Source organism: Orussus abietinus, unplaced genomic scaffold (genome assembly GCF_000612105.2).
Source record: "Orussus abietinus isolate OABI.00-Male unplaced genomic scaffold, Oabi_2.0 scaffold1, whole genome shotgun sequence".
NCBI classification, from domain to species: domain Eukaryota; kingdom Metazoa; phylum Arthropoda; class Insecta; order Hymenoptera; family Orussidae; genus Orussus; species Orussus abietinus.
Genome location: NW_019396017.1, coordinates 241,747 through 269,368, shown reverse-complemented (window position 1 = coordinate 269,368; position 27,622 = coordinate 241,747). Strand labels below are relative to the sequence as shown.

Genomic DNA, 27,622 nt, shown 5'->3' with positions numbered 1-27,622 from the left:
TCATTCATGACTCGATCGAGATAAGGACGTAGTTCTACAATATTTAACAGAGGTCTCACAAAACGCGGAGCCTCAACTCATCGAAGATGAAAAACCAATCAGAATTGCGGTAGAAGTATCAGACGAGATTAAGCGCAGTTTTGATTGGTTCTTTCTTTTCGTCGCATCGATGCGCCGCGCTCTGTATGACACCCACGTTCTCATGGAACTCCGACCGTAGTTCCGGTAAGTTTGTAGGTTATTTCTGAATTCCGGGCGAGGACAGTGGAGAGCAGCACATGACCGAACAAACCGCCCTGTGAACAATCTCTTATCTCGTTCGTAAAGGTGTTATATGTGGTTTGTCGATGGTTTGTACAAGTAGTTAACAAATAAACAATATGTCGGCAATGGAGGGTTCTCTCAGCAAGTGGACGAATGTAGTAAACGGGTGGCAATACCGATGGTTTGTGCTAGACGACAATGCTGGTCTTTTGTCTTACTACACGGTGAGAATTTTGGAAATACCATAATATTCAATCTTACAATCTAGGCGTATTATTGTTAAGAGGAATCGGCTCCCTCTTTTATGGTCATCCTAGATACATCTTATTAACTTTGAATTTTTTTCAATATTCAGAAAAAACGTTTGAAAAATTCTCAAATGATATGTCGGAAGGGATATTAAATTTATGTTACTTTTATCTTTCTATTCTTGGTACTTTTCCTCTGATTAATTGTAGTCAGCTGATTAGTATCCATTTACCGCAATGGAGAGCTGCAGTCATTTCAAGGATGTGCGGATTAAGTAGCTGTTGTCAATGTAGGGACACTTTTGGATTTTTCATTTGTCAATTAAGAATTGATTTAAAAAGCATCTTTCCAATGTTTGTTTTTGGAATTTAATATTGCTTTGATTAATAAATAACTGCTGGATGAGATTTTCAAATTTATTTTCTTTGCATAATACTAATTACTAGTTATTAATTACACTTTTTGTCTCATCTACTCTTAGAGTAAAGAGAAAATGATGCGGGGAGCAAGGCGAGGTTGTGTGCGATTAAGGGGTGCTGTTATTGGGATTGACGATGAAGATGATAGTACATTTACAATTACTACATCATCTTATAAAGATGATCCCAAAACTTTTCATTTCCAAACTCGTAACGGTGAAGAACGTGAACGTTGGGTGCGAGCTTTAGAGGACACCATATTACGTCACTCCCATGCGGTATGACTTTCCTTTTTGCCTATGGAAAATAACAAGAAATGATTGATATCTTTGTAGAATTATTGAAAAATCATATATCTGTGTAATATAGATGAAACCATAAATAGTAGATGCTCAGGTTACGACCTCGAGACTTAAACATGAGATATCTGTATATATATGTGATTATTTTCACATTGTCATAAGTTACTCTGTATGTTATCGAAACCTTATCATACGAAACTTATGACTCATGCACAGGGTGATTATGAGGTACTTATATTAATGAATTGTTCATTGTTCTTTAGAGATGGGACCCAAAGAAATCTCCACCAAAACAAGACTTTGATCGTAAAGTAGCAGAAGCGGATGTCTATCTTCAACTTTTGATTGATCAGATAAAAGTAATTGAATGTAAACAAAATGCTACAACTGAAGGAGACAATGAGAAACAACAGAGATATACAACGATTTTGACACAAGCCAATGCAATGCTTAATTCCGTTAAGCATACCATTGTTCAACTGCAAATTGCGAAGGTATGTATATATTTAACATTCTTCTTTCTTAGAAGAAGTCATTTTCTTTTCCTTCCTCTGTGTTTAAACCTTTCACATATGATTTTGCAATATAATATATTTTCATACATTTACAGAACACAGCGATTCCAGTCAATGGAATTTATAAAGGACCTACAGAACCTGTCCATGTCTCACCAGTTATAACACACTGTAAGGGTAAAAAAAATGTGTTCTTTATAACATTCATTTTTTACATAAAATTAGTTGCAGCTGACGAATCTGATCCTGCTGTGCAAACTGGAATTGAATTAGCATCGGAGTGCATCGAGCCAAGAGTCCCAAGTTTACCAAATGGTTAGTCTAAAAGTGACTGCAAAGTCGTTTATTTGAGATTCTCATAATTACTGTCTAACGATAGTGTAAATAATTCGTAACCCTTGACCCTGAAATTTGTTTCTGTTGTAGACAGAAATCTTCCAGTTCCCGAGTTCTCCTATTCCTCATCGGACGAGGATGAGGATTTTTATGACGCGGCGGATGAAATTTCGCCCGCTTCCGCGTCACAAAACTATTTTACCTTGCAAGTATTCCAAATTTTATTTTGTTGATTTATATTTTGCAGAGTTATACAATTAGAAAAATTGAAGAGCAACTATGTCTTGAATTTACAGTGGCGAACATGAATATCTTCTCATGGTACATTTATCATCCACGCCATATCTGCAGGGGAGGTATTCATGTCCGTCAGTATACATATGCACTAGAAGGATAAGAATGATGTACAATACTCTTGCCTGTCATCGGAGTACAATCTTCATATTTTTTAACTATCGTTCTAGCAGAAGGCGTGATAATGACCGGTTGCAAAATACTGGTTGTCCACAAGCGACAGAAGGTTTATCAAGTGATAGTCGCAAACAAGTGCCTCCGCCTATAAAGGGTGACGGATCTGTAGATTATGACGGTAAGTCATGATTTCATTTGACCATACACAATTTCTTTTTAATTATCAAAGAATATGTTCACCCTAAAACAAAGGAAAACAAATAGTATCTTGTTTTTATTATTCTGTTTGATTAAATGACTTCTGTAGTTGAGTACTAGGATATAAAATGTACACATGCGCTATTTTCAATTTTTAATCAGTGAAAGTAAAATCAATTGAAAATATTTAAGAAGACTAACCTAACTATTGTTAATTTGACTGATCAGTACATAAATCGAGAAAGAAAAATTTTAAGTTGACAGTATATGAATGTATGAACCGTAGGTAAAGTTGCGATCTACGTGATCGGCATCGCAGGGTATTGATTTCAATGGTAGTATTTTCCATGTGCAGCGTCATGTGTGTCGGTAGAAAATTCTGTGTGGTAGAGTGTGATCATTGTAGAAAGATCCACTGATTCTTCTCTGTTTTTAAACAAACAAGGTGACTGTAATTGATAACAGATTAAGGTGGCAAATAATGATTTTGATCAAGAATTTATTAGCAGACTTAGAAGTGTTCACTGCACATTATGTCAATGTTAGTAAATAAAACCCTTGAGTTGCCAAAGTGTGTACTCCCATGTGACTGCAGATTATTAGGAATGGATAATAAATTGTGGATTCTCAAAAACAAAAATGCAGAATATCGATAGTAAGTTTGACAGATCATGGTAGTGAGGTTAGACAGTCGAATGTGTTTACCATAGCATTTCTGCTGTATTATGATTAACTAGATGTAAACATTGAAATTTGTGAAAAAAATATTTTGTTGATTCACCTTTAATTGTTTCAGCACTGTACGAGGAGGAAAGCGAACCAGAAAGTTAGTATAAAAGTTTCTTTTCATAGAATATTTATTGGGTTCCACTCTTACAATGTTTCAAGGCATAATTTTATATCAATAATCTATTTATTTGATACAGTGGATTCCATGGAAACTCATGGCTCCGTTGTTGCACATTTACTATCGCAAGTGAAGATTGGAATGGATTTGACTAAGGTTGCACTGCCTACTTTTATCTTAGAACGAAGGTCACTCTTAGAGATGTATGCCGATTACTTTGCTCATCCTGATCAGTTCATAAAGTAATGTATAAAATCATGTTTCAACAAGTTTATCGGAACCACGTTCTCTTAGACTGAATTGAAACTGACATTTCAGTATAGCAGACATGCCTACTCCAAGGGAGAGAATGGTACAAGTTGTTCGATGGTACTTGTGTAGTTTTCATGCAGGACGTAAGTCCGGAGTGGCTAAGAAACCATATAACCCTATATTGGGTGAAATGTTCCGATGTTACTGGGACCTTGAAAAAAGCGAAAGTACAGAGGTGACACCCGACGTAACAAGTTCTGGGATAAAGCTAACCAAGGAAGGGCCTGTGCCATGGTGTCGAGAAAATCAGCTTTCCTTTGTGGCTGAGCAAGTTTCTCATCATCCACCAGGTATGCCACTGAATCCATCCATCCATCCATCTTAAACTCCGTAGATAAAAAAAAAAAAAACAGGAAAAAAATACATTTACGTGTAATAGATATGTTGATAACATTTTTCTTGCAGTAAGTGCTTTTTATGCTGAACACTGTGGAAAGAGAATAAGCTTTGGAGCGCACGTATGGACGAAAAGCAAATTTCTGGGACTAAGTATAGGCGTGCATAATGTAGGAAAGGGCTGGGTGAATGTAATAGAACATGGTGAGGAATATATTCTGACTTTTCCTAATGGTTATGGTAGATCCATTCTTACCGTGCCATGGATAGAATTGGGTGGAGCAGCTACGATAACTTGTGCTCAGACAGGCTTCCAAGCTGCTGTTGAGTTTCTAACAAAACCCTTTTATGGTGGGAAACGTAATCGCATAACGTGTCAAATAACAGGGCCTGGTGAGAAAAAGCCCTTTGTTACTATTAGTGGAGAATGGAGTGGCAAAATGGAAGCAAAGTGGGTTGATGGAGTGAGTAAATAGTTTCATTAATGTTTGATGATACTTCTGTGCATACAAAAGTAAGTGTGTTAATGCTTTCTTTACAGAGGGTAGAACCTTTCGCTGATGTTAAGGTAATGACAATAAAGAAGAAAATGGTAAAACCGATCAGTGAACAAGAAGATTGTGAGTCTCGTAAAGTGTGGCGTGAAGTGACAGTTGGTTTACGGATCAATGATATGGATAAAGCAACAGCAGCAAAGTGCGCCATTGAGCAGAAACAACGAGATGAGGCTCGTGTCCGTAAAGGAAGTAACGTCCCATGGCAAACAAAGGTAAGAGCATTGTATTTAATAATTGTTTTTAATTTTGATTAAAGTGTATTCAATGGACCAATATATTTTTTAATTTTTTCAATCAAATAGCTTTTCAAAGAAACAAAGGATGGAGATTGGGTGTACATTGCACCTCTAGAAGACAGATTACGTACAACTTCCAATTGAGTCGCCTTAACGCAGGTACCGTAAAGGCAAAGTTATCGTAAATATTCAAGTGATACGATAATAGTAAAAATGGTGACTTTACAGCATTTTATTAAGGGTAACTTTAAAGGCGTGTGGGCATAGTTGACGTAAAAAGCACTGTAGACAGTGCATTCTTCTGCTTTCACATAGACCTATTTTTTGAGTCAGAACATTCAGCAGACATATCACTATGTTTTTCAATAATATGGATATTATAAAACATGTATTATAGTTATCATGTATAGACGAACGTGTTTATTTGAAATTTATTATTCATGAAGAATAACTACAAAATTCCTTCCTACAAGTGTAGCACTGTTTGATATGCAAGATTACTAATAATTCTTTTTTACTGTTGACAATTGATTCGTAGCTTATCATGTATTGGATAAATTTAACTGGAATGAAAACTAACGCAACAGTACTCGGTTACTTTTGGTGGAATAGAATTTTGAATTGCAATTGGACTTTATTTATATATTCACCTTTTTGTTCATTGATTTTTTTTTGTGCATTCTGATTGAATAGAAATGAATATTTTCAGACGTGAAACACTGCATATAAAATAAGATTGATTGTAAATATATTTAATTAGATGCAAATAATGATTAACATTATTTCATTCTTTAATTTAATTCATACAATTTATAATTACTGAGCAGTTATTCAATTCAAGAAAATAGATATCGACATCAATCAATGAAAAAATAGGTTACATTTCATGTATTAGGATTTGTACACATATTCTTTGGATTTATGGACTTTCTAACGGACTGTAAAGCACATATAAGTTACATAATATATTACTTAATGATACTATGAATTATTAGATCTATGGTGATAAAGATCTACTATATTTTCCAAGTATACACATAAACATTTGTATAGAATAAATACTTCCATTATGTAGAACTGTAATTCTTATTAATATTCATGCTTTTGAAAACATTCCATCGATGAAAAAGTATCTTGCACTATCAATGGCAGTGTCTTCCAAAAGCAATTTATCCAGAAGCGAGATAATGGATGATAGAGCAAAAAAGTATGAATTCTATTTATAAAGTTATTATCTACAAGAATTTTAAGGCACATGTGTAGTGCACAGTTATAGCAACAATGATGGTTTCTACAGAATCAGAACTTCTAAAACAGCTTTCAAATGAAACGTTGTGGAAGATGAGGTGCATTTGGAAAATATATATGTTTATGCGTAACATAGGGTAACTGTTACCTACAACATAGTATTACCAAGTACTTTAATTAGCTAATTTTTTTCCTTCATAATTTAGTGACAATAAAGTAATTAAAAAGAAATAAAGAAAGATATATTGGGATAAAAAGTGATGTTTGTGAACATCTAGTTCTGTTATGTAAAAACTTTTCAGATTAATCGCATTACAAACGTTATTTAATAAGGACAATTAAGGAAAAAGGAGCACTTTGATACATAGTCTAATGATTAGATTTATTTAACTACTATTTTAACAAACTTTAAAGTATTAAGCTAATTCACTTACGTTACATGGAATTAATAAAGGGAGAAAAGAAATAGGAATATAAATACAAGCCTTAAGGTTAAATATAAATTCAACATTATTGACTCACAATGTATAATATTAACACATTCGCGACCGGCAAAGTTGTTCTGTTTCAAGTACTGAGTACCGGCGAAAATAATGAAATTCTGAAACTGGTTGCCGCAAACTTGTATCGTTAAAGCAAGGATAAAAATGATAAAATTTGTTTTGAAATATCAATGTTGCATTTATGTGTTATTTAAAATAAAAAGATTTTTATAATTTGTATACTTGCTTTATAAGTAGACAATGGACCACTTGATATCATTGTGCTGAATTTATTTAGCATCATATTACAGGTATTTTGGATAAGTCGAGCAAAAACAAAATTTAATATTTCTGGCTAGTATGATAAATCGAAAAACAATGATTTTTGCATAGAGGAATTTTACATAATTTGCATATATAAGAAGTGTCACGACGTATTCCACGAGTTTTGCAGACTCTACAACGCTTTTGTGGGTATTTTAATTTCCCCGTTTGTGCAATTCTTTCCAATTGGTGTGTTTTCATGTCTCCTGAAAGTCTGTAAGGGGGGTCAAAGTGAGGTGCTCGGCCCAAAGCTGTTGAACTGCTTGGTAAATTTTCTGTATCATGATGTTCAGTAGCAGAGGAAATCCATTCTTCAGCCAGAGTTTGTAAGAACTTGGAAAAAGTTATATTGGTATGTGGATTAAGCTTACGATACAGAATAAAAGAATTGAAGAAAGTACAGTGTAAAAGAAACATGAAAACTTTTTTTGTCCATTTGATTGATTTTCGCAAAAATGAATAGTATGAAAGATACTGATCAGCTTGATGAACGCCTTTCATATGTTGATTGTATTTCATAATGCATTCAGGCTTACGAACTTGCTGTCCAGTTTTTTGATTTATTTTCCCAGTCTCAACGACATCGGCATTGTGTATGGTAGATATCATTCGAACATCTTGCTTATCTTTCCATTTGAGAACTAGTACCTCACCTTTACGCCGAAAATCAAATTCACCTATTCTTAATCTGAGATCATTTAGATCCTTTGGAAACCCCCTATTCTTACGTATAGTACCGCAAATACGAATTTTCTTCGTCAGTAAGCTTTCAGCTAATGTAATACTATTATAATAATTGTCCATGTATACATGGTGCCATAAGTTTTCGCTTTTATTTAAAAGATGTGAAATAGTTTTTTCCAAAGGGTCTCCTCTTCCACAATACAGCTGAAAGTTACAGAGGTATCCAGTACTTGCCTCAGACAACATTCTGACTAGTATTCCGTACTTTGTTATTTTGCTCGGATTATAAACGCTAAAAGACAATCTTCCACGATATGGTATCATAACTTCATCTAAAGAAAGCTCCTGTTCGGGCTTATATACGGTGCTAAATTTATTTAAGAGATAATTTATTACCGGTTGAATTTTACACAACCTGCTTGGATTTGACGCCATTTCCGTATTATTGGAAAAGTGCAGGAAGCGCAAAATTTGAAGAAATCTATGCCTCGTCATTATTTTTGAAAAGAAAGGTGTCTCGATTGACGGACGTGTTGACCAATAATCATGTATCGTAGTTTTCTGTACTTGTCCCATCAAAATAATTAATGCGAAAAATTTTTTCATCTCGGGAACTGTAGTATCGTACCACTCTTTTGTTTTCCTTCCACATTTATATCTGCGGTGCATCTGATCGTAATATCTGTTAGTTTCAATTGCGACCATTTCTATAAAATCATCTTCAATAACTAGTTCGACAATTTCACTTATACTTTGAGGGTTATTTGGATGTAGCTTGACACCCGAAATGCCGGTAAACATTTCTACGTTTCTCTTTGGATCATATTTTGTCCACTGATTATCTGTTTGGTAGTCACTGTCGCTGGATTCGCTGTCATATATTATCTGAGTTGTATGCCTCTGCATAAATTGCGTTACTGTGTCGCTGTCCGTCTCGCTATCGCTATGAAGTTCTGTGGATTCAATCTCGGAAATCTCGTCAGCACATATTTCTTCATTTTCCATTATAACGGTAAATTTTTTTCAGATTATTATGTATATGGGACAGATATATCTGATAAAACTAGCAAATCCGGTATGAAAGCACTGAAATATAAAAATGCAGCCTAAATAAAACAATGTCAATAACAGAATTGTACAAATTATATATCTCTCCCCTATTTGAACATGTACATGTGATAATAGACTCTTTCAGCAAGTAATCTCTCAGTGAGCCAATTGACAAAATTTTGAACAAAGTCTTAGCTATCTCACTTTAGATTTTGACATTTGACCGTTCATGCGAAATGATTCGTGAAAAGTCGAGGAAAGTTTTGATCATTGTTCCTTACCTTTCTTTTCATTCGCTCCCAAAATCCAAACTTGCAACTGAGACAAGTGAGGTCAACAATATTACGGCTTATTTGGCTGAGTTGCTCAATGGCTGCGTCCTTTTAGTGTATTTCAAATCATAACTGAGGCGATTTGCCGCAAGCGCCGCGCCGGCTAAAAATTAGTGAGCCAACTAAGCAGGACGGGATTCACGTCAGCGGCAATCAGGAATAGAATTTAAAATGACGTGAATTCACGTCAGCGGCGACCAGAAATAGAACTTGAAAAACGTGAATTCACGTCACCGGTCGCGAATGTGTTAACAAGAAGATAATATAATATAGCTCTGTATAGTGCAATAAGTAACCACGTAATACCGTTTGAATGAAAATCTTTTTAATTGAGTCTGTACATATGTATTACTAGCATAAAAATGATATAAAAATAGCTTATTTAAGATAAATAATAATACTACAAAGTATGTACAAACTGGTATCTTAAGTCTGTCCTTTTTTATGGCAATATATCCCTACTAAGTTGACTCTTTTTTCCTTGCTACTTTTATACATATTTTTACACTTCCATATATCCAATATAATAGGTTTCTGTTAAACGATAGGATAATGGAATACGTTTACTTGATGATAAGAGATGCTGTGTGGCGGCCAAAATCATAGAGAAAGTAACTAAACATTGCTTCACTTCTGAATGTTGTATTGGTAATGTTTTATTTAGTCCATACTTGTATAAGACCTTAGCAACACAAGCTCGTTCTAGATGAATTTCTTTCTTAGAAATTAGTTTTGATTCTCGAAACAAATTTAATTGCCGTTCCATGAGTTTTAACAGCAAAAAACTTATATAATTACCATGAACTGCATATAAAAGCAACTCTTCGCCTATGGAGGCAGTGATTGAAGTTCTAACGGCTAGTATAAAATCGTTAAAGGGATCTGTTATTTTCCTTAATAATAATAATGACTCGGTTGTCATCTCCTGTTCAATGCAACAATTCCAAAATTTAATTGAATTGGAATCATGTATATAGCCTAAACTATTGTAGCATCTGCTGCAAATTACAGTCTTATTATCTAACTTTACATTGGATGATATATTATTGGAATTTAAAACACAGTAATAAGAACCATAAAAGTAGTCCGATTTGTTCGGAGTTAGTAATGATAAATAATTATTTTCACCATGCGTGCAACAAAACCATTCATCTGGATTGCATTCATCTGAGGGAATGGGTAATACTCTCTTCAGAAAGACCTGATTCGAAATTTTATTCTGACAATGGTGACAGAATAAAGTAAGCATAGAATTATTTGGAGGTAACTCTACATTAGCTATATTATCTATAAGAGGAGTGCTTGCATTGGCTAAATGTATTATTTCTGTTCCAAAAGATCCATACATTACATCGATAGGTTCTGTTTGAACCCGAAATGATATCCACGCTGTACTAATTTTTAACATTGATAAAGTATTTGGTACAATTTTCATTGTTGTCAAATGCACATTAAACCTTCTAGTTCCAATTGTTATCATAACATTGTTGGCAGACAGTTTTATTTGAATGGAATCAACATCTGTACATTGATACAGCTTTATAAACATGTTGCAGGAGCAAAGAAGTGGCCGTAATTCCAATGTTATCGACTCCATGAATTTCTGCGACATAAAAAAAATTGCCCATAAAAAAAACTATTCCAACAGCAATTTTGGATAAATGCATTCCTTAGAAAAGAACCAAATACTAGAACATATGTTAGGGGCAAGCTTGATAAAGTGAAAGTGATTGTTATTGAAAAAGAACCTTATTTAATACGCATAAGGATTTCCAACTGGCTTCACTTACATCTTCGAATAGCTTCCCAGAACCACTGGTAAAATTATCAAATCAATTTTAAGATTACCAACTACATTGATTTCTACAAATTATAAACGTGAGGACAACGGCGAGGGGTACTTTTCACTTTGATTTCCCATACAGTAGATACAAATAGTAGTAAGTATGTATATGAATACGACAAGTCTTTCCCAGTGTACGCTAAGGAAAGAACCAACCGGCGATAGCAGTGCCATCTGGTGCATGGGAGCATAACCTTTCTTAAATTTCATTTCGAGTAATAATTTATTTTTTGTGCGTCCGTTGCACTGAAATATATAATAAATTGTAAGTAAGATACCTTAGGTAATTTACGTAGTTTTTTTTACAATAAACTATTAGGTATTTCACTTGATAAATATCAAACGTGATGTAAATTACACGAATATGGGACTTTGTTTCTGCAGCTCCTATTTCTGATACACTTACAAATTCAAAAGTTTCCATGGAATGTATGGAAAAGTGAAATGTTGAAGCCTAAATCTTTTTAATGGTTTGCTCTTACTTACCATTATTCTTTATTCCTTTTTGTTTTACTAAAATATACATATATCGAAAAGTGATGTATACTTTGACCACTTTGAAAAAATGAGTTTACAGTACCACCATCTCTGTCGTGTAATTTATTAGGTATTTAACTTGGATTTAACGTAAAATACTTAAGGGAAGTATTTTACGTAAAAAAACCTCAAATTTCTCAACACTGCACAATCCTGACGCTTGCCATGCTTAGGCCGATTCCACAATTGGATTAATCGAAGTTAAACTGGTTTACACGTGGCTTAAATGAATCCATCGAAGTTTAACTGGTTTACACTTAGTTTAAATCAGTTAATTGAAGTTTAATTGATTTACAGCAGGTTAAAATCGGTCTGAAGGCCCGGTAATCACAAGAACACTCCTCCGCCATTCCATACCTCACCGATTTCTAAAAAGATTCCTACATATAAAACACTTAAATTACCCGCCTTCACCTAGTGGTGCACTCATATACTAAAGACACTAATGGCTGTCGAAACGTCGACCGGTTCCAACAAAGAGTAAAGAAGAAGAAGGTGATCGTTATACAGCAAAATAAGTGAAAATGGCCGCTCAAGTGCATCCTATAAGGGATATGGCTATACAGGATTATAGAAAAAGACTTTTAGAACATAAAGAAGTAGAATCTCGGCTTAAGGAAAGTAAGTATATGACTTCTCCTTATAATATTGAAACACCTTGATCTAGAATTGGATTAACATAACCTTACCCATTATGCCAGAATTTATTCTTACATTTTACTGACGGCTCTAATACATCTTTAACTTTAAATTTAATAAGATGTTATCTTAAATTGTACGCTGAAAAGAAATCCTAAGTATTACTATTGCATCACTGACTACTGTCATATCTGGACTGCAATGGTCCATCATGACTCGATTATTTTGAGTATTTTTTATTTCTACTGATGCTTGATACACTGTTTTGTACTAATAATTTGAATTTATATATTATTTTTTTAGTGCGAGAACATTTAAAGGATCTTACAAAGCAGTATGACAAGTCTGAAAATGACTTGAAGGCTTTGCAAAGCGTTGGTCAAGTAAGTTAAAATGACTAATTTAGTATAAATGTAGAATTAAAACGGTTTCTTTCTTTGTTTTATCAACAAAATCAGAATCGAATCCTTTAAATATAATGTTTATTATTAAATATGTTATGCTTATTTAACAGATTGTAGGCGAGGTACTGAAGCAGCTGACTGAAGAAAAATGTAAGTACTAAATACATTATTAAATTAAAGGAAGTGTGACTTTTGTATGTGAAAAACTGATTAAAAAATCTATTTTGCAGTTATTGTGAAAGCAACAAATGGGCCTCGTTATGTTGTTGGATGTCGACGTCAACTGGATAAGAATAAACTGAAGTCTGGTACAAGGGTTGCACTTGATATGACCACGCTTACTATTATGCGGTATTTACCGCGAGAGGTATGACAGCATGTAATACAATTGTGAACTAATGTATATGTCTGATAAATTGTCATTTTGTATAGGTGGATCCATTAGTGTACAATATGTCACATGAAGACCCTGGTGATGTTACGTATACTGAGATTGGTGGGTTAAGCGAGCAAATTCGGGAATTAAGAGAAGTCATTGAACTGCCTCTATTAAATCCTGAACTTTTCCAAAGAGTGGGAATTACACCTCCAAAAGGGTGTTTGTTATATGGACCTCCTGGAACTGGAAAAACGCTATTGGCTAGAGCTGTTGCTAGTCAATTAGATGCTAATTTTTTGAAAGTAGTTTCCAGTGCTATTGTTGACAAATACATAGGAGAATCTGCAAGATTGATTCGGGAGATGTTCAATTATGCTAGAGACCATCAACCATGTATCATTTTCATGGATGAAATAGATGCTATTGGTGCGTGTTTATTTGTCACATGAATTCTATAATTAAATTCACGATTTTAAATTGTAATTTTTTTGTAATAGGTGGACGGCGTTTTTCTGAAGGGACCAGTGCTGATCGCGAGATACAGAGAACTTTAATGGAACTCTTAAATCAAATGGATGGTTTTGATTCCCTAGGACAAGTAAAAATGATCATGGCTACAAACAGACCTGATACATTAGATCCTGCCTTATTAAGGCCTGGTCGATTGGATAGAAAAATTGAAATTCCACTGCCCAATGAACAAGCAAGACTGGAAATTCTCAAGATTCATGCTCGTCCTATTACCAAGCACGGCGAGATTGGTAAAATTGTTTTCATTATAACTTTTTTCTATACATACATTTTACTCAAACTAAATAATGTAATCCTATGTTTGTAGATTATGAAGCAGTGGTTAAACTTTCGGATGGATTTAATGGAGCAGATTTGAGGAACGTTTGCACAGAAGCAGGTCTTTGTGCCATAAGATCAGAACGAGAGTACGTAATACAAGAAGATTTTATGAAAGCTGTTCGGAAGGTGTCCGATAACAAGAAATTAGAATCCAAATTGGATTACAAACCAGTTTGATATATTTATACAATTATTTTTTACATCCATCCAATATATTATTAACGGTTTCATCTAACTGTAAAACTACCTATGCCGTGTATTACATTTATGTTGATGAATAAGAGTATACATTGTAAACTAAACCATCTTTTCATGTCCATATTTTGTGTGATGTATTTATAAGATGAGGGATGAATGAGAAATTACATTGCATAACTTGTAGTTTACAAAAGTATTACTCTACTTTAGTTAAGCGCGCTTTCTTTTTATTTTGGTAATCTTGTACATTATCATATTTCCGCTTATATAACATTGGGAATAGATTTTGTTTCCCGACATTTTTCCTCAACATTTTCCAAGCATCATTTATTCGCTGAAGTTTGTGATTGAGTTCATCAACTTCCCAAGCATCTTTATTTAATCGATAAACTGTAAGCCCACTTTCAATCAAAACCCATAAATTATGTTGCTGTAGATAACACTCTAAAGGTTCGTCATCTACAGGTACAAAATACATATAATTGACCATTAAATCATTCTCAGTACATCCCAAAATCTCATAAATGACAATTCTTTTAGTGTAGTAAAAACTTAATGCAAGTAGTGATGTGGTTTTATCAATGTTCGTAACTTTCAGGTGTTTCACAGGCTGTACCAATTCAGATGCATTTAATTCGAAATCAAGAAGTTGTTTGTTAAATTCTTGTATTTCCTCTTTTTCTAGTTTATCTGAAAAAGGGACACAAAGAATCTCTTTACCCAATCTATAGTTCCAAAATATTATACAGCCATCACCACCAGAAGACACTAGAATATTTTTATTATGTGGTAGTTCCGATATGTTGGTAATAAATTTGGTATGTCCTAGACAATAAGAAAAGATATTATAACAATTTGGATACATGGACACCCTGATCTTTTCGTCTCTGTCTGCCGTAATTATAAACTTCTTATCTTCTGTAATTAAGATATCAAGCAACATTGACAAATGACCTAATAATAATGTTCCATCTTCCATTGACTTTTCTGTAGAAAATATATAAGCATCTCCTGCTTTATCGGCAATAATTACATCATTAGACGGTGAAAATTTACCTTTACTCATTGCTCTTTTTAAGTGTCTGTAAGATAATAATTGTAAATTTTTTCCATTATACAAGTACAATTGTTTCCGATTGGTGCAAACAAAAAAATATTCTCCATCATTGGAGAAAGATATATTCGTAGCTGGGTAGTATGTCTCAAAATCTTCGTTATTGTGGGTTTTACTCTCCTTAGCAGATTCTACTTTAGGAAGAGTAAACATAGTATTTACATCATTTCCAATATCATAAACTAAAATGTTATCATCGTAGCAAATGGCTACTCTTGAATTATGTACTGCCAAACTCATTTTACTGTTATCAATACGTTAATATAATAATTAGAGTTTATGTCTTGTTCTTGGAGTTCCTTCACAAACCATCTGTAATCATATATCGTTCATTAAATTGATTGATCATAGTGTAGATGTTTCGACATTTTTAGGAATTGTATAAAATATATGTAAAAAATTTTGGAGCATACCAGGTCACATAATCAGATTCATAAAATTAAAAAGGACGATTCAAAAATGGATCGTAACGAAATAAGTTTTCAGATGTTACCACGAACAATCTATCTAATTCCACCAAGTCTACCAACTGTATATTATTGTTGCACTGATCTTTCACAGGTGAGTTGGGACATTTCTTACGGAAAGAGTCGCGCGACAGTGTTCTATGTTGCCCTTGATGAAGAATAATAAAGAATGCAGACAACCACACAATTCCCCCCAATCTCGGTCCAACTGAGGGATCCAAATATCGAGATAATATTAAAAGGACGGAATGTGTGGGTGGTGGGGGACGCGACGGAAGTGCTTTGAGATGAGTTGAACTGGGTGGTAAAATGACACGTATGGGGGGTCTATTACGTAAAGCAAACTGAGCGAAAATGTGAAAAATGAGTAGCTGACAGTATCACGGAACGTTTTTGGTGGTGAAAATGCGAGACTATTCATATGAACTGGCTCGACACAAACTTTTAAGCGAAGTGGTGAAGCATACAAGAAAAGATAGGAAAATAAGCGCCGTGAACGCCATCTTCCACAAATTGTGACACCGAAATTTAAAATAGATAACCTCCTGGGTGTTTCGATTTTTGGCAACCATCGTATTCGAGAATGTAATAACAGAGATGAGCTCTCTGTATATATAAATATGAATGTAATACATATTAAAAAAATATAGATAGACGCGAGTTCTCTTCTTTACTTTTAACGGCTTTCCATCTTCCTGCCTTTCTGCCTGTTAATCCACTACATCTCAACAATATTCGATTTACAAGGTATGTACCTTTATTTAAAATATTACTAGATCGGAAGTGCTACTGATCTTGTTCTTTCTTATATCGAATACGTAATTCGGCGAATAAACCCACGTGACATGAAAGTGCGAGAAGTGAGTGCTCTCGTCAAAAATACGTAATAAACGCCCTGATATTAATCTCGAACCAACTAGTCAGTCCCAAGTTCGGTCGATAATGTCGGTAAGGAGCCGATTAGAGTCGATGCAAAGGTCGCTTTAAAAAAAGGAAGGGCATAAAATTAACGTAGGAATCAATTAAGCGAAATCGAAGCATGAATTTCGCTGAAGATCAAAGTTCCCAGGGTGTTGATCCACAATTTCAAGATTTCATCGAGCAAGAGACTCAGAAGCAACTATTTCAGGTTTTCGTTCACTTACTTGGTTAACCCGAGAACCTAATGCAAAATCAGTGGATTTGTTGTTAATGTTTTTGTGTCTTGAGACAACCTCGAAACTAAGTGGTTCGATTGCTTTCGTTTTACTGCAAGACGTCGATGCAGACTGACTCAAATTTTTGTAAGCGAGGGTTTCGATTATCTTAATCACCTAACCTCTTAAAATGCACTTTTCATATTTTGACAAATGCTATTAGATAATGTATAACTTACTTTGATGGTACACATTTATCTATAGTTTATTTTAGAAAATTTGCATTAAGAATATTGTACTTATTGATATGATTCGTCCTTAGCTTTTAATATTATGTACATCAGTTTTTTGCTTCAGCAGAATAAATGCATTAGTTATAAAAAATAGTCCAAGGCTACTAAATTTTATCTTACTGTTGCATATAGGATGATTCATATAATTCAAAGTTGAAAATTAAATTATATCATAATTTACTATTATGTTATAATTTAATTTTATTAACAAACTAAAGGGTGTACTTACAAACATCTCATCATTCTTTATTTGCAGGGACTGGTCCACAATTTGACGGACATCTGTTGGGAAACCTGTATCGACAAACCAACCTCTCGTTTTGAGTCTAAAATTGAGAATTGTTTGAAAAATTGCGTAGAACGTTTTATCGATACAACTAATTACATTACAAATCGATTGGCACGTGTTGCGATGAATTCTCAATCAGAGATAAGCTTGGAGTAAATGATTGCTTAATTTGCAGACACTAAGTGTTGTCAATGTATAACATTTAATAGGGATTAGTACAGTGCTCTGTATGAGTATGAAAAGTATAAGAAATTTATCACAGTTTTCAATACATTATTGATACTTAAAATTGCAACATGTTTTCAAGATTAAAAGGGTTTCTGAATCGCCATAAACGTAAATTTATTATTGGAGGTGTTGTGATAGGAGGATTTGTTTTTATTACGAGGTATACTCAAAGGAAACTTTGGGAATTGCATGCAAATCAAGTACGAGAAGTGATAGAACGGTTAAGGAGGAAGCAACATTTTGAAAGTACCGAGAGAACATGTAATCAAACAATATTATCACTTGCCATCAGTTTGAGGGATTCCGTATCAGATGCTTTAAATACCGAGGAAGTCCTAAACCAGCTCAGAAATGGTTGTAACGTTAAAGTAGTTGCATGGAACAATTTGAAAGTCCTGGCATTTTCAAGATCTGCTGTACATATTTACGTAAATGCTATGCTGGTTGCTACGTTAAGAATTCAGCTGAACTTGTTGGGAGGGTACTTGTTCAAAGATTCTCAGAATTTACAGGGTGCAATTAAAATAAATGAGATGATACAACAGAGGTATTTATGTCTTTGCATATATTTTATGGAAGAGGGCGTGCAGAAATTAAGTTCATTTATAAAAGAAAAAGTTGAAGAGGTAGTAGCATCAAAATCGCTCGCGGAAAAGCTATCTGTAAGAGATTTAGAACAGATTTATTGGGCTATTGTGTCATCAGTCTCGGCAGATTCTTCTCGAGAACCTGTGAAAAATTTGACATCTTATATGTTACCACCAAACTGTGAAAGAGAATCAGAAGGTATTATGTTAAAGCTGATAAACGAAACTCTGGATCTTTTAGAAAGTGAAGAAGTTCAGAATCTAATCCGTAACAGTGTCAGAAGTGGATTCGTTTTAGCGATAGATCACATCTCAGAATATTTTACTGAAACTATTGCAATGCCTAATGGATCCGCATCAGTGCCAGCACCATCGAATCAAACGAACGAACCATGTACAGAGTCAGTGGACAATTCTATGGATGTTGCACGTTATACCTATGAATTTGTAAACTTACATAACATCACTATGCCACTGGCCAAAATCATTCCGATCATTCATGGACAAGTTCAAAACATTCAAACAAAAGGGGACATTCCCTCTGATTGGATGGAGCGCCTTATTCTAAATGATAAGCTCAAGATTCTTGGAGCAAATGTTTATGAAGCATTTAGTTTCTAAGTGCATACACGAGTGTAATATTGTCAACGGGTATTAGCACGATAAAACATAAACAGAGCCTTTAAACGTTAATTCAACGATTGATTACCTTAAAATGGTTAAAATAAGTAAGAAGTTATCACATATAAGTAATTAGAAATAATGTTTTCTAAGAAGCAGTTAGGTGTTGGTTTTACTACGAATAACAGTTCCTGTTCCCTCTGCAACATCTTTAAAAGTGTATCGGTACTATGGATAGTAGATGCAATTTTCAATGCTATGTAAGAAACAATTAAGCATGAATTCTCCAAGAAATTCAATAAAATATGTCTTGTGATATATTAATAAAATTAGTATCCAAACATTATAATATATTATGACACTGTGGTATCGCACTTTCTTTAATTATTCTAATTGGTTTTCTTATTGATGTGTAATAAAATACATTTTGCCAAAGGATCCTCTGATAATAATTATATATCATTTTATCATCATAAACTATGATCTCTCACTAGTTTGCGCGTGCAGCTGTTCCTGTAATTCTGAATATCCACATAACAGATTTTCAATTCGATTGGTATGCATAAAAATGAAGAAAATATAATCTAATCACGAATAATTCTTATATATAACATTAATAAATTTCGCTTCAAAATCTATTACTCATATTGATATATCTACAAGGAAAATGAGAGTAGGGGAAAAAGTTATACTTTTTCGATTTGGTACAATTTAAATACCAGATATTTTATGCGTGGGGATAATTATCTTCTCACCACTTATAATCTTAAAGGGAGATAAAAAGATTGTAAATAAGCGGGCATCTCGAATAACTAGGGCTAAAGATGGCGTAGGTTCGTTATTTGCGAATCAATTGGCACATTTCAAATTGATTCAATTAGTTGCCGCGAAAGAATTCGCAAAGATAGGTGACAGAAACACAGAGCGCTCTGCTCGAAAGGCAGTCCAACTCCGAGCAAGTTGGGACTTGAACGAACTCAAGACAACTTGAGAGCAAACGTACATACATCGTGTCAGGGGGGTTGCGCGACACGATTTCTCTGTTTTAATTCTTTTACGTAACCTTGCGATTTCGGTATGTGGAAATTCGTAACTCGTGGTATTCGGGAGACATTGGAACGCCGTGCTTGTCGAACAAATGTTTACTCGCAAACGTCGCAAGATGGTAACTCCTCGAGTGAGGTTAAAACGGGCCTCGCGTGCAACTACAAATTCCTCCCTCCTGCATTCGTTACTTACAAGAGTGGATTCTGTGGATACGTTAGGGATAAAGGAGCTAAGGGCGAACGACGTAATTCACAATGGAACGCAAAACGCACTTGGACCGAGGCTGTTGGCTGGGTAGAAATGAATTTATATATAAGTACTTTGCTGAAAGTATCGTCACTTAGATTTCAACAATGAATTTATAGAAAATTACTTTCTCATCTGACCTTGAATTTGAATTTAATGAAGAAAAATTCCTTCTACTTGTATTTTCTGGCAATTTTTTTGGAATCATCCACAGAAAGTTCATGAAACGTATTTGTGGCTAATAATTGTATGTTTACTGATTTCAACAGTCGAGCGTACTGGCAGTTGGATGGGTCGTCTGCCAGTCGCTGTGTCTTCACAGAAGATTGTTTAGTAAAGATCCAGAGGAGGCCTCGAGCAATAATATTTTGCAAACAAAAGAGCGGAAGATTTCTTACCTACTGGCACAAATTTTAAGTTTACAACCGCAGCACGTTTTACCAGTGACTAATTGTGTCGGAAATAGTAATAATAAGACAAACGATGATAACGTATCGGAACAACAATGGAGAGCCAGTAAGCCATTTGGACCTATCACTGTTGAAGAGGTGAGAATGCTTCTTTGCAGGCACTATACTCTTTAATGAAACTCGATACCCACAGAACTAACTAGGATTAAAAAGTCCGTAATGTTTATGCAGTTTGATCTCACCATAAATGAAATAGCATATAGTAATTCAAATTTATATGTTTGGTTTACAGAGTAAACCGTAACTTTAATTAGAGCTGTATAGTTCACTTATTAACTGATTTATGCTGTCAAACATTTCATTTGTTACATTGCGTGTATGTATGACATGGCGCAACTACTGTGATTTGCACTAATGCGCATCTTTAATTATATTCTTTTGTTATAACTGACATAGTAATATATGTATATTTTATGCTTGGGCATATTATAAATAGTATAACATTAAATAATAGTTGTGTCATTTCTGTCCTTAACATACCTTCAAATCCTTTAGAATAATGTTATTTAATGAATTAATTAAAGGTGGATATGGTATTAAATAGGATCATTGCTAGATACAATATTATATGAATATGTTCAATGGGTGGATGCACGGTGAAGTTCAAATTTTACATGCTTTGAATTGCACACAGGCTCTACAGGAAGCAGCAAATGAATTTGCTCAAACACATATAACAGCCATGGGAGAATATGCGCTCCTTCATGGGATAAAAGCACTAGAAGACAAGCGTTACAAGGATGCTCTTGAGCATTTTTCAGAAGGTGCCAAGTTCTCATCTCCTGGAAGTATATTTAATCTGGGTTTGTGCCATGAATTAGGATTGGGAACTGTTATCGATTGCGTAAAGGTAGATCATGCTTAAGTTATTAGACAACATTCGTATTATATCACTTTAAGTGAGACGTCACATTTTACATTAAAAATAAAATTTCAAGTTACTTTCTTCTCTAGGCTGCAAAGTACTATGAAGAAGCTGCTAATAAAGGTCATGCCGATGCAATGTATAATTTAGGTGTATATTATGCTCAAGGAAGAGGCGGAGTCTCTATGGATCTCAATAGGGCTCGTTCGTTGTTCACCAATGCCGCTCAACTAGGACAAGTCAATGCTCAACATGCTCTTAGTTTAGAAAAATCTATATCTAACTGTAAGCATAGCAATATGTCTGCCACTACTAACGTTAGTAATCAGCGGGTAGACAGAGTCAAGGATTCTATTTGTAGTAAAAACAGTATACTCGATCAGTTAACTGATAATGAAAGTGAATACAGTTTTGACTTGAATGCATCTTCCTCCGAAAGAATACAGGAAATCCATGATTCAACAAAACTGTTGCTAGATTTTCTAGGTTTACATGACACCAATCCAGTACCTATCACTGTAAGTTCTCAAGAAAACCTAGCATACTGAAGGTTTTATGAGTAAACTATACATGGTCAATAATAACATAATTAGCTATTTTAAAAATCTGGCCTTACAAATATCTTGACTTCAAAATGTAATTGATAGTATTGTCATTATACGTATTTTTGATAATAATTAACTTTTGGTTAGTAAGATTTAATGACTAAACATTATTTTGGAGTAAATGAAATGCTCTGTAAAAGTGTCGATGGCAAATTATTATTGAATAGGAAACAGCATATATATTTTGATGTCAACACTTTGTATTAGTGTATTTTTATTTTGATTTATATCGTAATATAAGCCCTATTATGATATATTAATAAGAAAAATAATTTAATAATGTTTGCAAATGGTAACATTTCATAACATAAAGTGAAGTATGTCATAAAGTAAATGGTAATTTAATATACAAGCAGAATGAGAATATTTTAAAAAGTCTCCTCTTAAGAGAAAAAATAACAAAACGGGTTATCGTTTTTAAGACCTTAGGTATGACCAACTGCACTGTTTTATTACATCAACTATCTTATTTGTATACATACTTTTATTTTATATTATAAACTTCTTTCAGACAGAATTATTCTTAAGTTATGGTGAAAATAGATTGCTTACATTTTTATGAGATAATGTAACAGCTACAATTGACAAAGATATAAACCAGCACCTTCACTTAATACAATTAGTTGAGCAGTAGAGAATAATATACTTTAAAAGATAGACCCAGCATGCAAAATTGTGCTTACAAGACTATGATACAGTAATAAGACACTTCCTATGATTACTGTTGGAATGTTATCTGTGATGCATACATAGTAGTTAAACATCATTAGATGTATATTTTATATAACTGAGGCATTAAGTTTGTTAATAGATACCATAAAAATACTTAGTTTCCCCTGTAGTGATATATAAGAACATGCATGTACTCTTTAAGATGATAATAACGTAATAACATTGTTTTTTTATGACTGAATAATTTATGTTTATATAAAAAGTATATAAACTCCAAAATATATGTAACTTACTATTTTATCCCCCCCACCCCATATAAAATGTTACTATAATTTACATATTATATTTAAAATATCTTCTTAACAGTTAAATGTCTTAAATCCAAGAAATATAACACTTAAGTAAGGCATTATTTAGTTGGTGAAAAGTACTTAATTTACCAATGCGCACCACGTTTGTGTGCTATCCGTTTAATAAATTCACTGTGGTTTGCATATAAATTAAGTTGTGCACTTATATCCATCCATCTTACATTCGATGCATCATCTCCTGCTTTTAACGAAACAGTGCCTACGGTACTACCATCTTCGTCATGAAAATTTAATGCAACCGTTTCCATCCAAGCATTGTCTGTGTTTCGAGGATCGTCAACGTATCCTTTATAAATTTCATCTCCACGTTCAAAAAATGCTTTAATGGAATCCTCGAGCTCCTCTCTTTCACTTTCACTTTTCTCTAAAATATTCATCGCCTCCTCCATGAATTCTCGTTTCAATGTAGCCGAGACAGTTTCACCTACCTCTACCATGCCTCCCGGAATAGCCCATGCACCAGAATCCCGTCTCTGGATAGAAACAAACTGTAGGACAGGTTTTTCCGTTGTTCGGTCTATTTCTAGCGCACCAGTACCATTGCGTTTCCATCGAGTAACGACTGGATCTGCTGCATGATTTGGGCCCCATCGACCCAGCAACCCTCTACCGGTAATTCCAGTTCGACCGATTGGGTTAATTGGACAGCCATTCTGGTTTATGCTGTAATCACCCACGAAGCTCAGACGATTCACCTTTTCTGTTGAAAATCAATATTTTGGTGTTCTATGAAATGAAGGAACTTCAGTAAAATTCTAAATCAGTAAAAATAAAATTAGTATTACGACTCGGCGTGCCTTCTAATCACTGTAAAGGATTTTCAAGGAATTCACTTCGATCGGGCCTTGTCATGGAAGATCCTCGAGATAATCGAATAAGTTTATTTACCGTCAATGGAATTCCACCGTGGGTTGAAAGTCGGGTTACGGGTGTCAGGATCAGCCCATTGTTTTCCCTCGAGAGCCGGCGAAGAGTAGTTGGGGGGATCGTATTCCTTGAACTCGACCGACCACGGTACTTTGTCATCCGGGACTTCGAATCTCCGCACATCGCTCGAGGGATAGTATCCTCCTCTGCACTTCTGATGGATCATTTTCATGAATCTCATACACTGAGCGACGCGTTTCGTCGTGATTTCGAAGGGTTCTCGATGAATCGATCGCGATCTTCACGCGCATCTACAATTGAGGATAGTGATGCTCCAACGGTTAATGCGACTAGTAATTGCACCAGTGCACGCAGGCCTGCGGCACTCGCGTAATTATACGATTCCGGTTGTTCTGTGTGCATGCGTAATTGCGATCACTTAAGGTCGACCTTTATTAACCTCACGGTCAGCTGAAAGCGAGTTTCAAACCGCCTGCTCTCGCTGACTCACGGACACTGTGTTGACTGTTGCCACTGTGCGAAGTTTCTCTCACGCACGTATGTACAAACAGAACACCAAGGTCGTGGATTGAGGGATTTCTCGCGCATGTGCAATACCGGTCTTCGTTCCACACCGCTCTACCCATTCACGAGCCTCTACAGATAACGAGATCACGATTACGCAAGCGTGACAGATCTCTCAATTTGAGGGTTATCAGCGACGAAAATCGGAACTGCACACGTGAGAGACGTCATGCGCTCCTGGCGGTAACGGCAACCGTAGAAAAGATACTACGGCAACGGTAACCTATAAAGCACTAAAAAGAGTAATATTGATAATAAAGATCCAACCCAGTTAAGCAATATTTTCTTGATGTATACAACGGATTTAATATTTCATACATAAGTCGAAAATCGTAACTAACGGATATCAAGATCATCGGTATATTTAACATTGGCATGTTCTTATTTAATGTCGAGGACCTATATATTCATGGGCTATATAATCTGCTTGAACGAGATGATTAGTCGAGTGACTTTATAATTAACAGTCGATACCTCTTAGTTCCGATTAGAATAATAAGGCAAGAAGAGTCATTTTATGCATTCATCGTTGGATTCCGCCAAAAGACGAGCGCTTGGCTTCGAGATGAAATACGCAGGCACGTTATTTAATCTTCGTACATAATCGATCCAGTGATTTTTGTAAATACGTCAAAAAATATATTAGGTATACGCCGTGTGAGAAAATGTCCGTTATACAAGTCACACGTATAAAAGAATAGTTATGTCATTATTGTCGGTAATCGTACCACTATGATATAATCATGCGCGGAGGCTTAATCGATTAGTTCCTTTTTTTCCATATAGTTGCAGTAAACCCGATGCACCATTCTTCATGTGCACCGCATCCGTATCTCGTAATCGTGTCCATGCAAGTAATTTAGCTTAAATTAATTTCATTCACGTCGCATTAAGTACGTCCTTATGCTGTTAGCAAATTCAAACCCACTGTCGGATTTATCGAAAAGTCCCTCAACATAAATTTGAATCACTTGAAATGCTTGGGCACCATGCTGCGAAGGCTCTTAAAACATAATTTTATAAGCAAAGTCGTACTTCGAGTACTGTCTTATGTGAAAATAGAAACGTCGTACAAAGTAGTTGTATGAATACGCGTCGGGAGGTCTTTTCTGTACGTGATACTTACGTGCAGTATTTACAGTTACCCTCGACAATTTAACGCTCTGGTTCATTCCAGAATGCACCGTTTTCGCCCTGAAACATCTTCAAGTACGAGGTCTCGGCGATCTTTTCGGTTACCTCGTTCACCTATACTGGAAGACTAGATTAGAAACATCTAAAATCTAACGGATTGTATTAACTTTTGCACAATTAAATATTACGAAATACGATTAGGCGGCGTATCAATGAATGTAATACTTGATTAAAGTTGCGATATAATGCCCCATCCTGCATACGCGTTGGCACTGAACGTAAAAGAATCCTCGTTCATCGAAACGACGACCATTTCGAGAACGGGGAATTAAATCAACTGATTATCGTTCAATTTTCAATCGGAGTAAATATTCCAAAATGCGTGGATCCTCGATTACTCGAAATTAGCTTGGATTCCGTAAATGAGACCGAGTTAAAGTGCCATCATCCCTCCCTGATAAGACGCACTGACGTACTGCAAAGGCACCCGGGAATTATTGACGTAACGTTAAAAATAGAGTGGCAGCTTTGACTTCCTTCGAACGTCCTTCCGAGCTCAACAAGTTCGCTTTCAGCAGACTGGGAAGATTCTACTCGAGCGAATCGATCGATCGGTTTAAGGATGACTCGGTCCAGGAGGAGCAGGCACTTGCTCGCCATCAGACACCATGCTCGAACTCATGGTACCCTTCGGCTCCCGTGAAAACGACGTCCACCCAGACTCTCATGGTTTCTGGACTGGGTGCCATGAGATGATAAAGTCGTGACGAGGTCTTGATAATAAACGTCAGCGATGGTTGCGGCGAGCGGACAGTATTCATGTGGTCGACGTAGACTTCCTCGATCGACTGAAAACAGAATGAATAAACTTTGAATGCATTGGACGTAACATTTGTTCCCCCAATTTGTAGGAAGATCCACAGGATGAGATACCGTCAGCCTTGAGGTCCATCTCGTGCAGGTTTACCTGGAAATATATCACGCCACGGGCTTTTCTCGTGGTATTGTCGCTGTAGTACGCCAGCGTTTTCCTCTTCCGATCGAAAACGAACCACCGCTTGTTCCAGTGGTGGAACTTTTTGCTCATCTTTGACAAATAGCCGCAACAGCTGATCGCGTCCACGGAGACGTCGTGGATTAGTTGCAACTGGTGACCCGCGGTCTCGATGTGGTTCCTCAGGTCCAAGGACTCGGATTTGATCGGAAGATATCTCGTGAGTGGTCTCTGCGGATACAGATTTCAGAAATTATTAGAACGGCCTGGGTTTTACAGGTATACCGAGATCGAGGAGACGTACCTGCAGCTTCGTCTTTTCTCGGCGCTTTATAGTTTGCAGAGGTCCTATGGTGTCCATTTCACTGGAGGTCTGAGAAAGGGGTCGACTTCCGTTTCCATCGGCGACGCCCCCGCTGGTGCTGCTGAGTCTCTCGCCTTCCATGGAAGTCCTCGCATCGTCTCTCGCCTGAAGAGAAAAAAAAAGTTAAAAGTAGAAGGGATTTGAAGTTACGAGTACAGACAACTGGTATTCACAATTCATGTATTATACAACGTGTACGTATTCTTTCCTATCGCTTATCTTGCACCCTGCATTCCGTGACTGCCAGGAAGAGGAAGTATAAAATACAGGCTTAGCTCTCGGAAGACGAGCCAATGAAAGAAGAGCGGCCGGTCGGGTCTATCTTTTGATTAAGCCGAGTTTATCTTTTATAGCGGAAGTTTGCGAGAATCAGGCTCCAAGAGCTCGGTCAGAAATGCAGAACAAAGTATCGCCCGGTCTGCGTCCTTCGAGAACGGTTCCAGGAAGGCCACCCATAAAATGGACCGGAGATGTATACACATCTCCTTGAGATCGATTATTTATGAATACCAAAGGAAGCATTTTTATTAGATTCCGCGGTACTGTGCGTTTTATCCGGGAGGAACAACCATTACACCGGTTCATCTTTTCCCGATTCAAACATCATCCATCTCGCTCCTCGCCTCCTGAAATACAATTCGATTCGCATGATTCGAGCGCTCCGATCTTGCTTTCCCCGAATTCCCGCGTATTACGAATATTTCGATACGTGA

General features: G+C 35.6%; 9 protein-coding genes across 18 annotated transcripts in view; 5 read left to right on the top strand and 4 right to left on the bottom strand.

Moving 5' to 3' along the window:
* Positions 1-278: 278 nt before the first annotated feature.
* LOC105697978 (oxysterol-binding protein-related protein 9) lies at positions 279-6,060 on the top strand. Of its 3 annotated transcripts, none has more exons than XM_012421752.2 (13): positions 279-488; positions 995-1,210; positions 1,498-1,728; positions 1,845-1,920; positions 1,981-2,064; positions 2,176-2,290; positions 2,553-2,674; positions 3,491-3,520; positions 3,621-3,783; positions 3,860-4,143; positions 4,259-4,653; positions 4,731-4,958; positions 5,049-6,060. In XM_012421752.2, exons 1-13 carry the CDS (start codon positions 381-383, stop codon positions 5,124-5,126), a joined length of 2,130 nt encoding a protein of 709 aa, XP_012277175.1. In that variant the 5' UTR covers positions 279-380; the 3' UTR covers positions 5,127-6,060. The 3 variants fall into 3 exon arrangements, with proteins under 3 accessions (XP_012277175.1, XP_012277174.1, XP_012277176.1); XM_012421751.2 differs by having other exon boundaries at positions 1,975-2,064; XM_012421753.2 differs by lacking the exons at positions 279-488; positions 995-1,210; positions 1,498-1,728; ... (2 more) ...; positions 2,176-2,290; positions 2,553-2,674 and adding an exon at positions 2,939-3,349.
* A 526-nt stretch (positions 6,061-6,586) lies between these two features.
* On the bottom strand, positions 6,587-17,209 carry LOC105697979 (piggyBac transposable element-derived protein 4). Of its 5 annotated transcripts, none has more exons than XR_001103897.1 (3): positions 10,893-11,022; positions 9,052-10,705; positions 6,587-8,806 (listed from the first exon to the last, which is right to left on the bottom strand). XR_001103897.1 is itself a non-coding variant. In XM_023434706.1 (3 exons), exon 3 carries the CDS (start codon positions 8,723-8,725, stop codon positions 7,055-7,057), a length of 1,671 nt encoding a protein of 556 aa, XP_023290474.1. In that variant the 5' UTR covers positions 8,726-8,806; positions 9,052-9,205; positions 17,194-17,209; the 3' UTR covers positions 6,587-7,054. The 5 variants fall into 5 exon arrangements, 4 of the variants coding, with proteins under 4 accessions (XP_023290474.1, XP_012277178.1, XP_012277179.1 ...); XM_023434706.1 differs by lacking the exon at positions 10,893-11,022 and adding an exon at positions 17,194-17,209 and having other exon boundaries at positions 9,052-9,205; XM_012421755.1 differs by having other exon boundaries at positions 9,052-9,224; positions 10,893-11,016.
* LOC105697981 (26S proteasome regulatory subunit 10B) lies at positions 11,858-14,058 on the top strand. The gene is made up of 7 exons (XM_012421759.2): positions 11,858-12,103; positions 12,425-12,504; positions 12,636-12,675; positions 12,756-12,892; positions 12,958-13,330; positions 13,402-13,665; positions 13,743-14,058. Exons 1-7 carry the CDS (start codon positions 12,007-12,009, stop codon positions 13,931-13,933), a joined length of 1,182 nt encoding a protein of 393 aa, XP_012277182.1. The 5' UTR covers positions 11,858-12,006; the 3' UTR covers positions 13,934-14,058.
* LOC105697982 (tRNA (guanine-N(7)-)-methyltransferase non-catalytic subunit WDR4) lies at positions 13,913-15,916 on the bottom strand. 3 transcript variants are annotated; one of them, XM_012421761.2, is made up of 3 exons: positions 15,482-15,915; positions 15,011-15,380; positions 13,913-14,779 (listed from the first exon to the last, which is right to left on the bottom strand). In XM_012421761.2, the coding sequence occupies exons 2-3, from the start codon at positions 15,306-15,308 to the stop codon at positions 14,151-14,153; spliced, it is 927 nt and encodes a 308-aa protein (XP_012277184.1). In that variant the 5' UTR covers positions 15,309-15,380; positions 15,482-15,915; the 3' UTR covers positions 13,913-14,150. The 3 variants fall into 3 exon arrangements, with proteins under 3 accessions (XP_012277184.1, XP_012277185.1, XP_012277183.1); XM_012421762.2 differs by having other exon boundaries at positions 13,913-14,644; XM_012421760.2 differs by having other exon boundaries at positions 13,913-15,380; positions 15,482-15,916.
* On the top strand, positions 16,465-17,431 carry LOC105697985 (mitochondrial import inner membrane translocase subunit Tim8 A-like). 2 transcript variants are annotated; one of them, XR_002762428.1, is made up of 2 exons: positions 16,465-16,818; positions 17,221-17,344. XR_002762428.1 is itself a non-coding variant. In XM_012421765.1 (2 exons), exons 1-2 carry the CDS (start codon positions 16,575-16,577, stop codon positions 17,407-17,409), a joined length of 279 nt encoding a protein of 92 aa, XP_012277188.1. In that variant the 5' UTR covers positions 16,465-16,574; the 3' UTR covers positions 17,410-17,431. The 2 variants fall into 2 exon arrangements, 1 of the variants encoding a protein (XP_012277188.1); XM_012421765.1 differs by having other exon boundaries at positions 16,465-16,664; positions 17,221-17,431.
* LOC105697983 (peroxisomal biogenesis factor 3) lies at positions 17,414-19,127 on the top strand. Its single transcript, XM_012421763.2, has one exon. The coding sequence runs from the start codon at positions 17,550-17,552 to the stop codon at positions 18,687-18,689; it is 1,140 nt and encodes a 379-aa protein (XP_012277186.1). The 5' UTR covers positions 17,414-17,549; the 3' UTR covers positions 18,690-19,127.
* Positions 19,128-19,229: 102 nt separating this feature from the next.
* On the top strand, positions 19,230-21,922 carry LOC105697980. The gene is made up of 4 exons (XM_012421757.2): positions 19,230-20,030; positions 20,252-20,530; positions 21,087-21,302; positions 21,407-21,922. The coding sequence occupies exons 1-4, from the start codon at positions 19,767-19,769 to the stop codon at positions 21,863-21,865; spliced, it is 1,218 nt and encodes a 405-aa protein (XP_012277180.1). The 5' UTR covers positions 19,230-19,766; the 3' UTR covers positions 21,866-21,922.
* Positions 21,923-22,330: 408 nt separating this feature from the next.
* LOC105697984 (ADP-ribose pyrophosphatase, mitochondrial) lies at positions 22,331-24,357 on the bottom strand. Its single transcript, XM_012421764.1, has 2 exons — positions 23,854-24,357; positions 22,331-23,665 (listed from the first exon to the last, which is right to left on the bottom strand). Exons 1-2 carry the CDS (start codon positions 24,071-24,073, stop codon positions 23,031-23,033), a joined length of 855 nt encoding a protein of 284 aa, XP_012277187.1. The 5' UTR covers positions 24,074-24,357; the 3' UTR covers positions 22,331-23,030.
* A 331-nt stretch (positions 24,358-24,688) lies between these two features.
* The window catches only part of LOC105697977 (pleckstrin homology-like domain family B member 1), a 28,947-nt gene continuing 26,013 nt past the window's right edge, over positions 24,689-27,622 (bottom strand). Inside the window, exons 11-13 of the mRNA XM_012421747.2 lie at positions 26,850-27,014; positions 26,519-26,776; positions 24,689-26,399 (exon numbers count right to left, since the gene is read on the bottom strand). Coding sequence (XP_012277170.1) covers positions 26,211-26,399; positions 26,519-26,776; positions 26,850-27,014 — 612 coding nt within the window. The 3' untranslated portion in view covers positions 24,689-26,210. The remainder of the gene's footprint in view (positions 26,400-26,518; positions 26,777-26,849; positions 27,015-27,622) is intronic.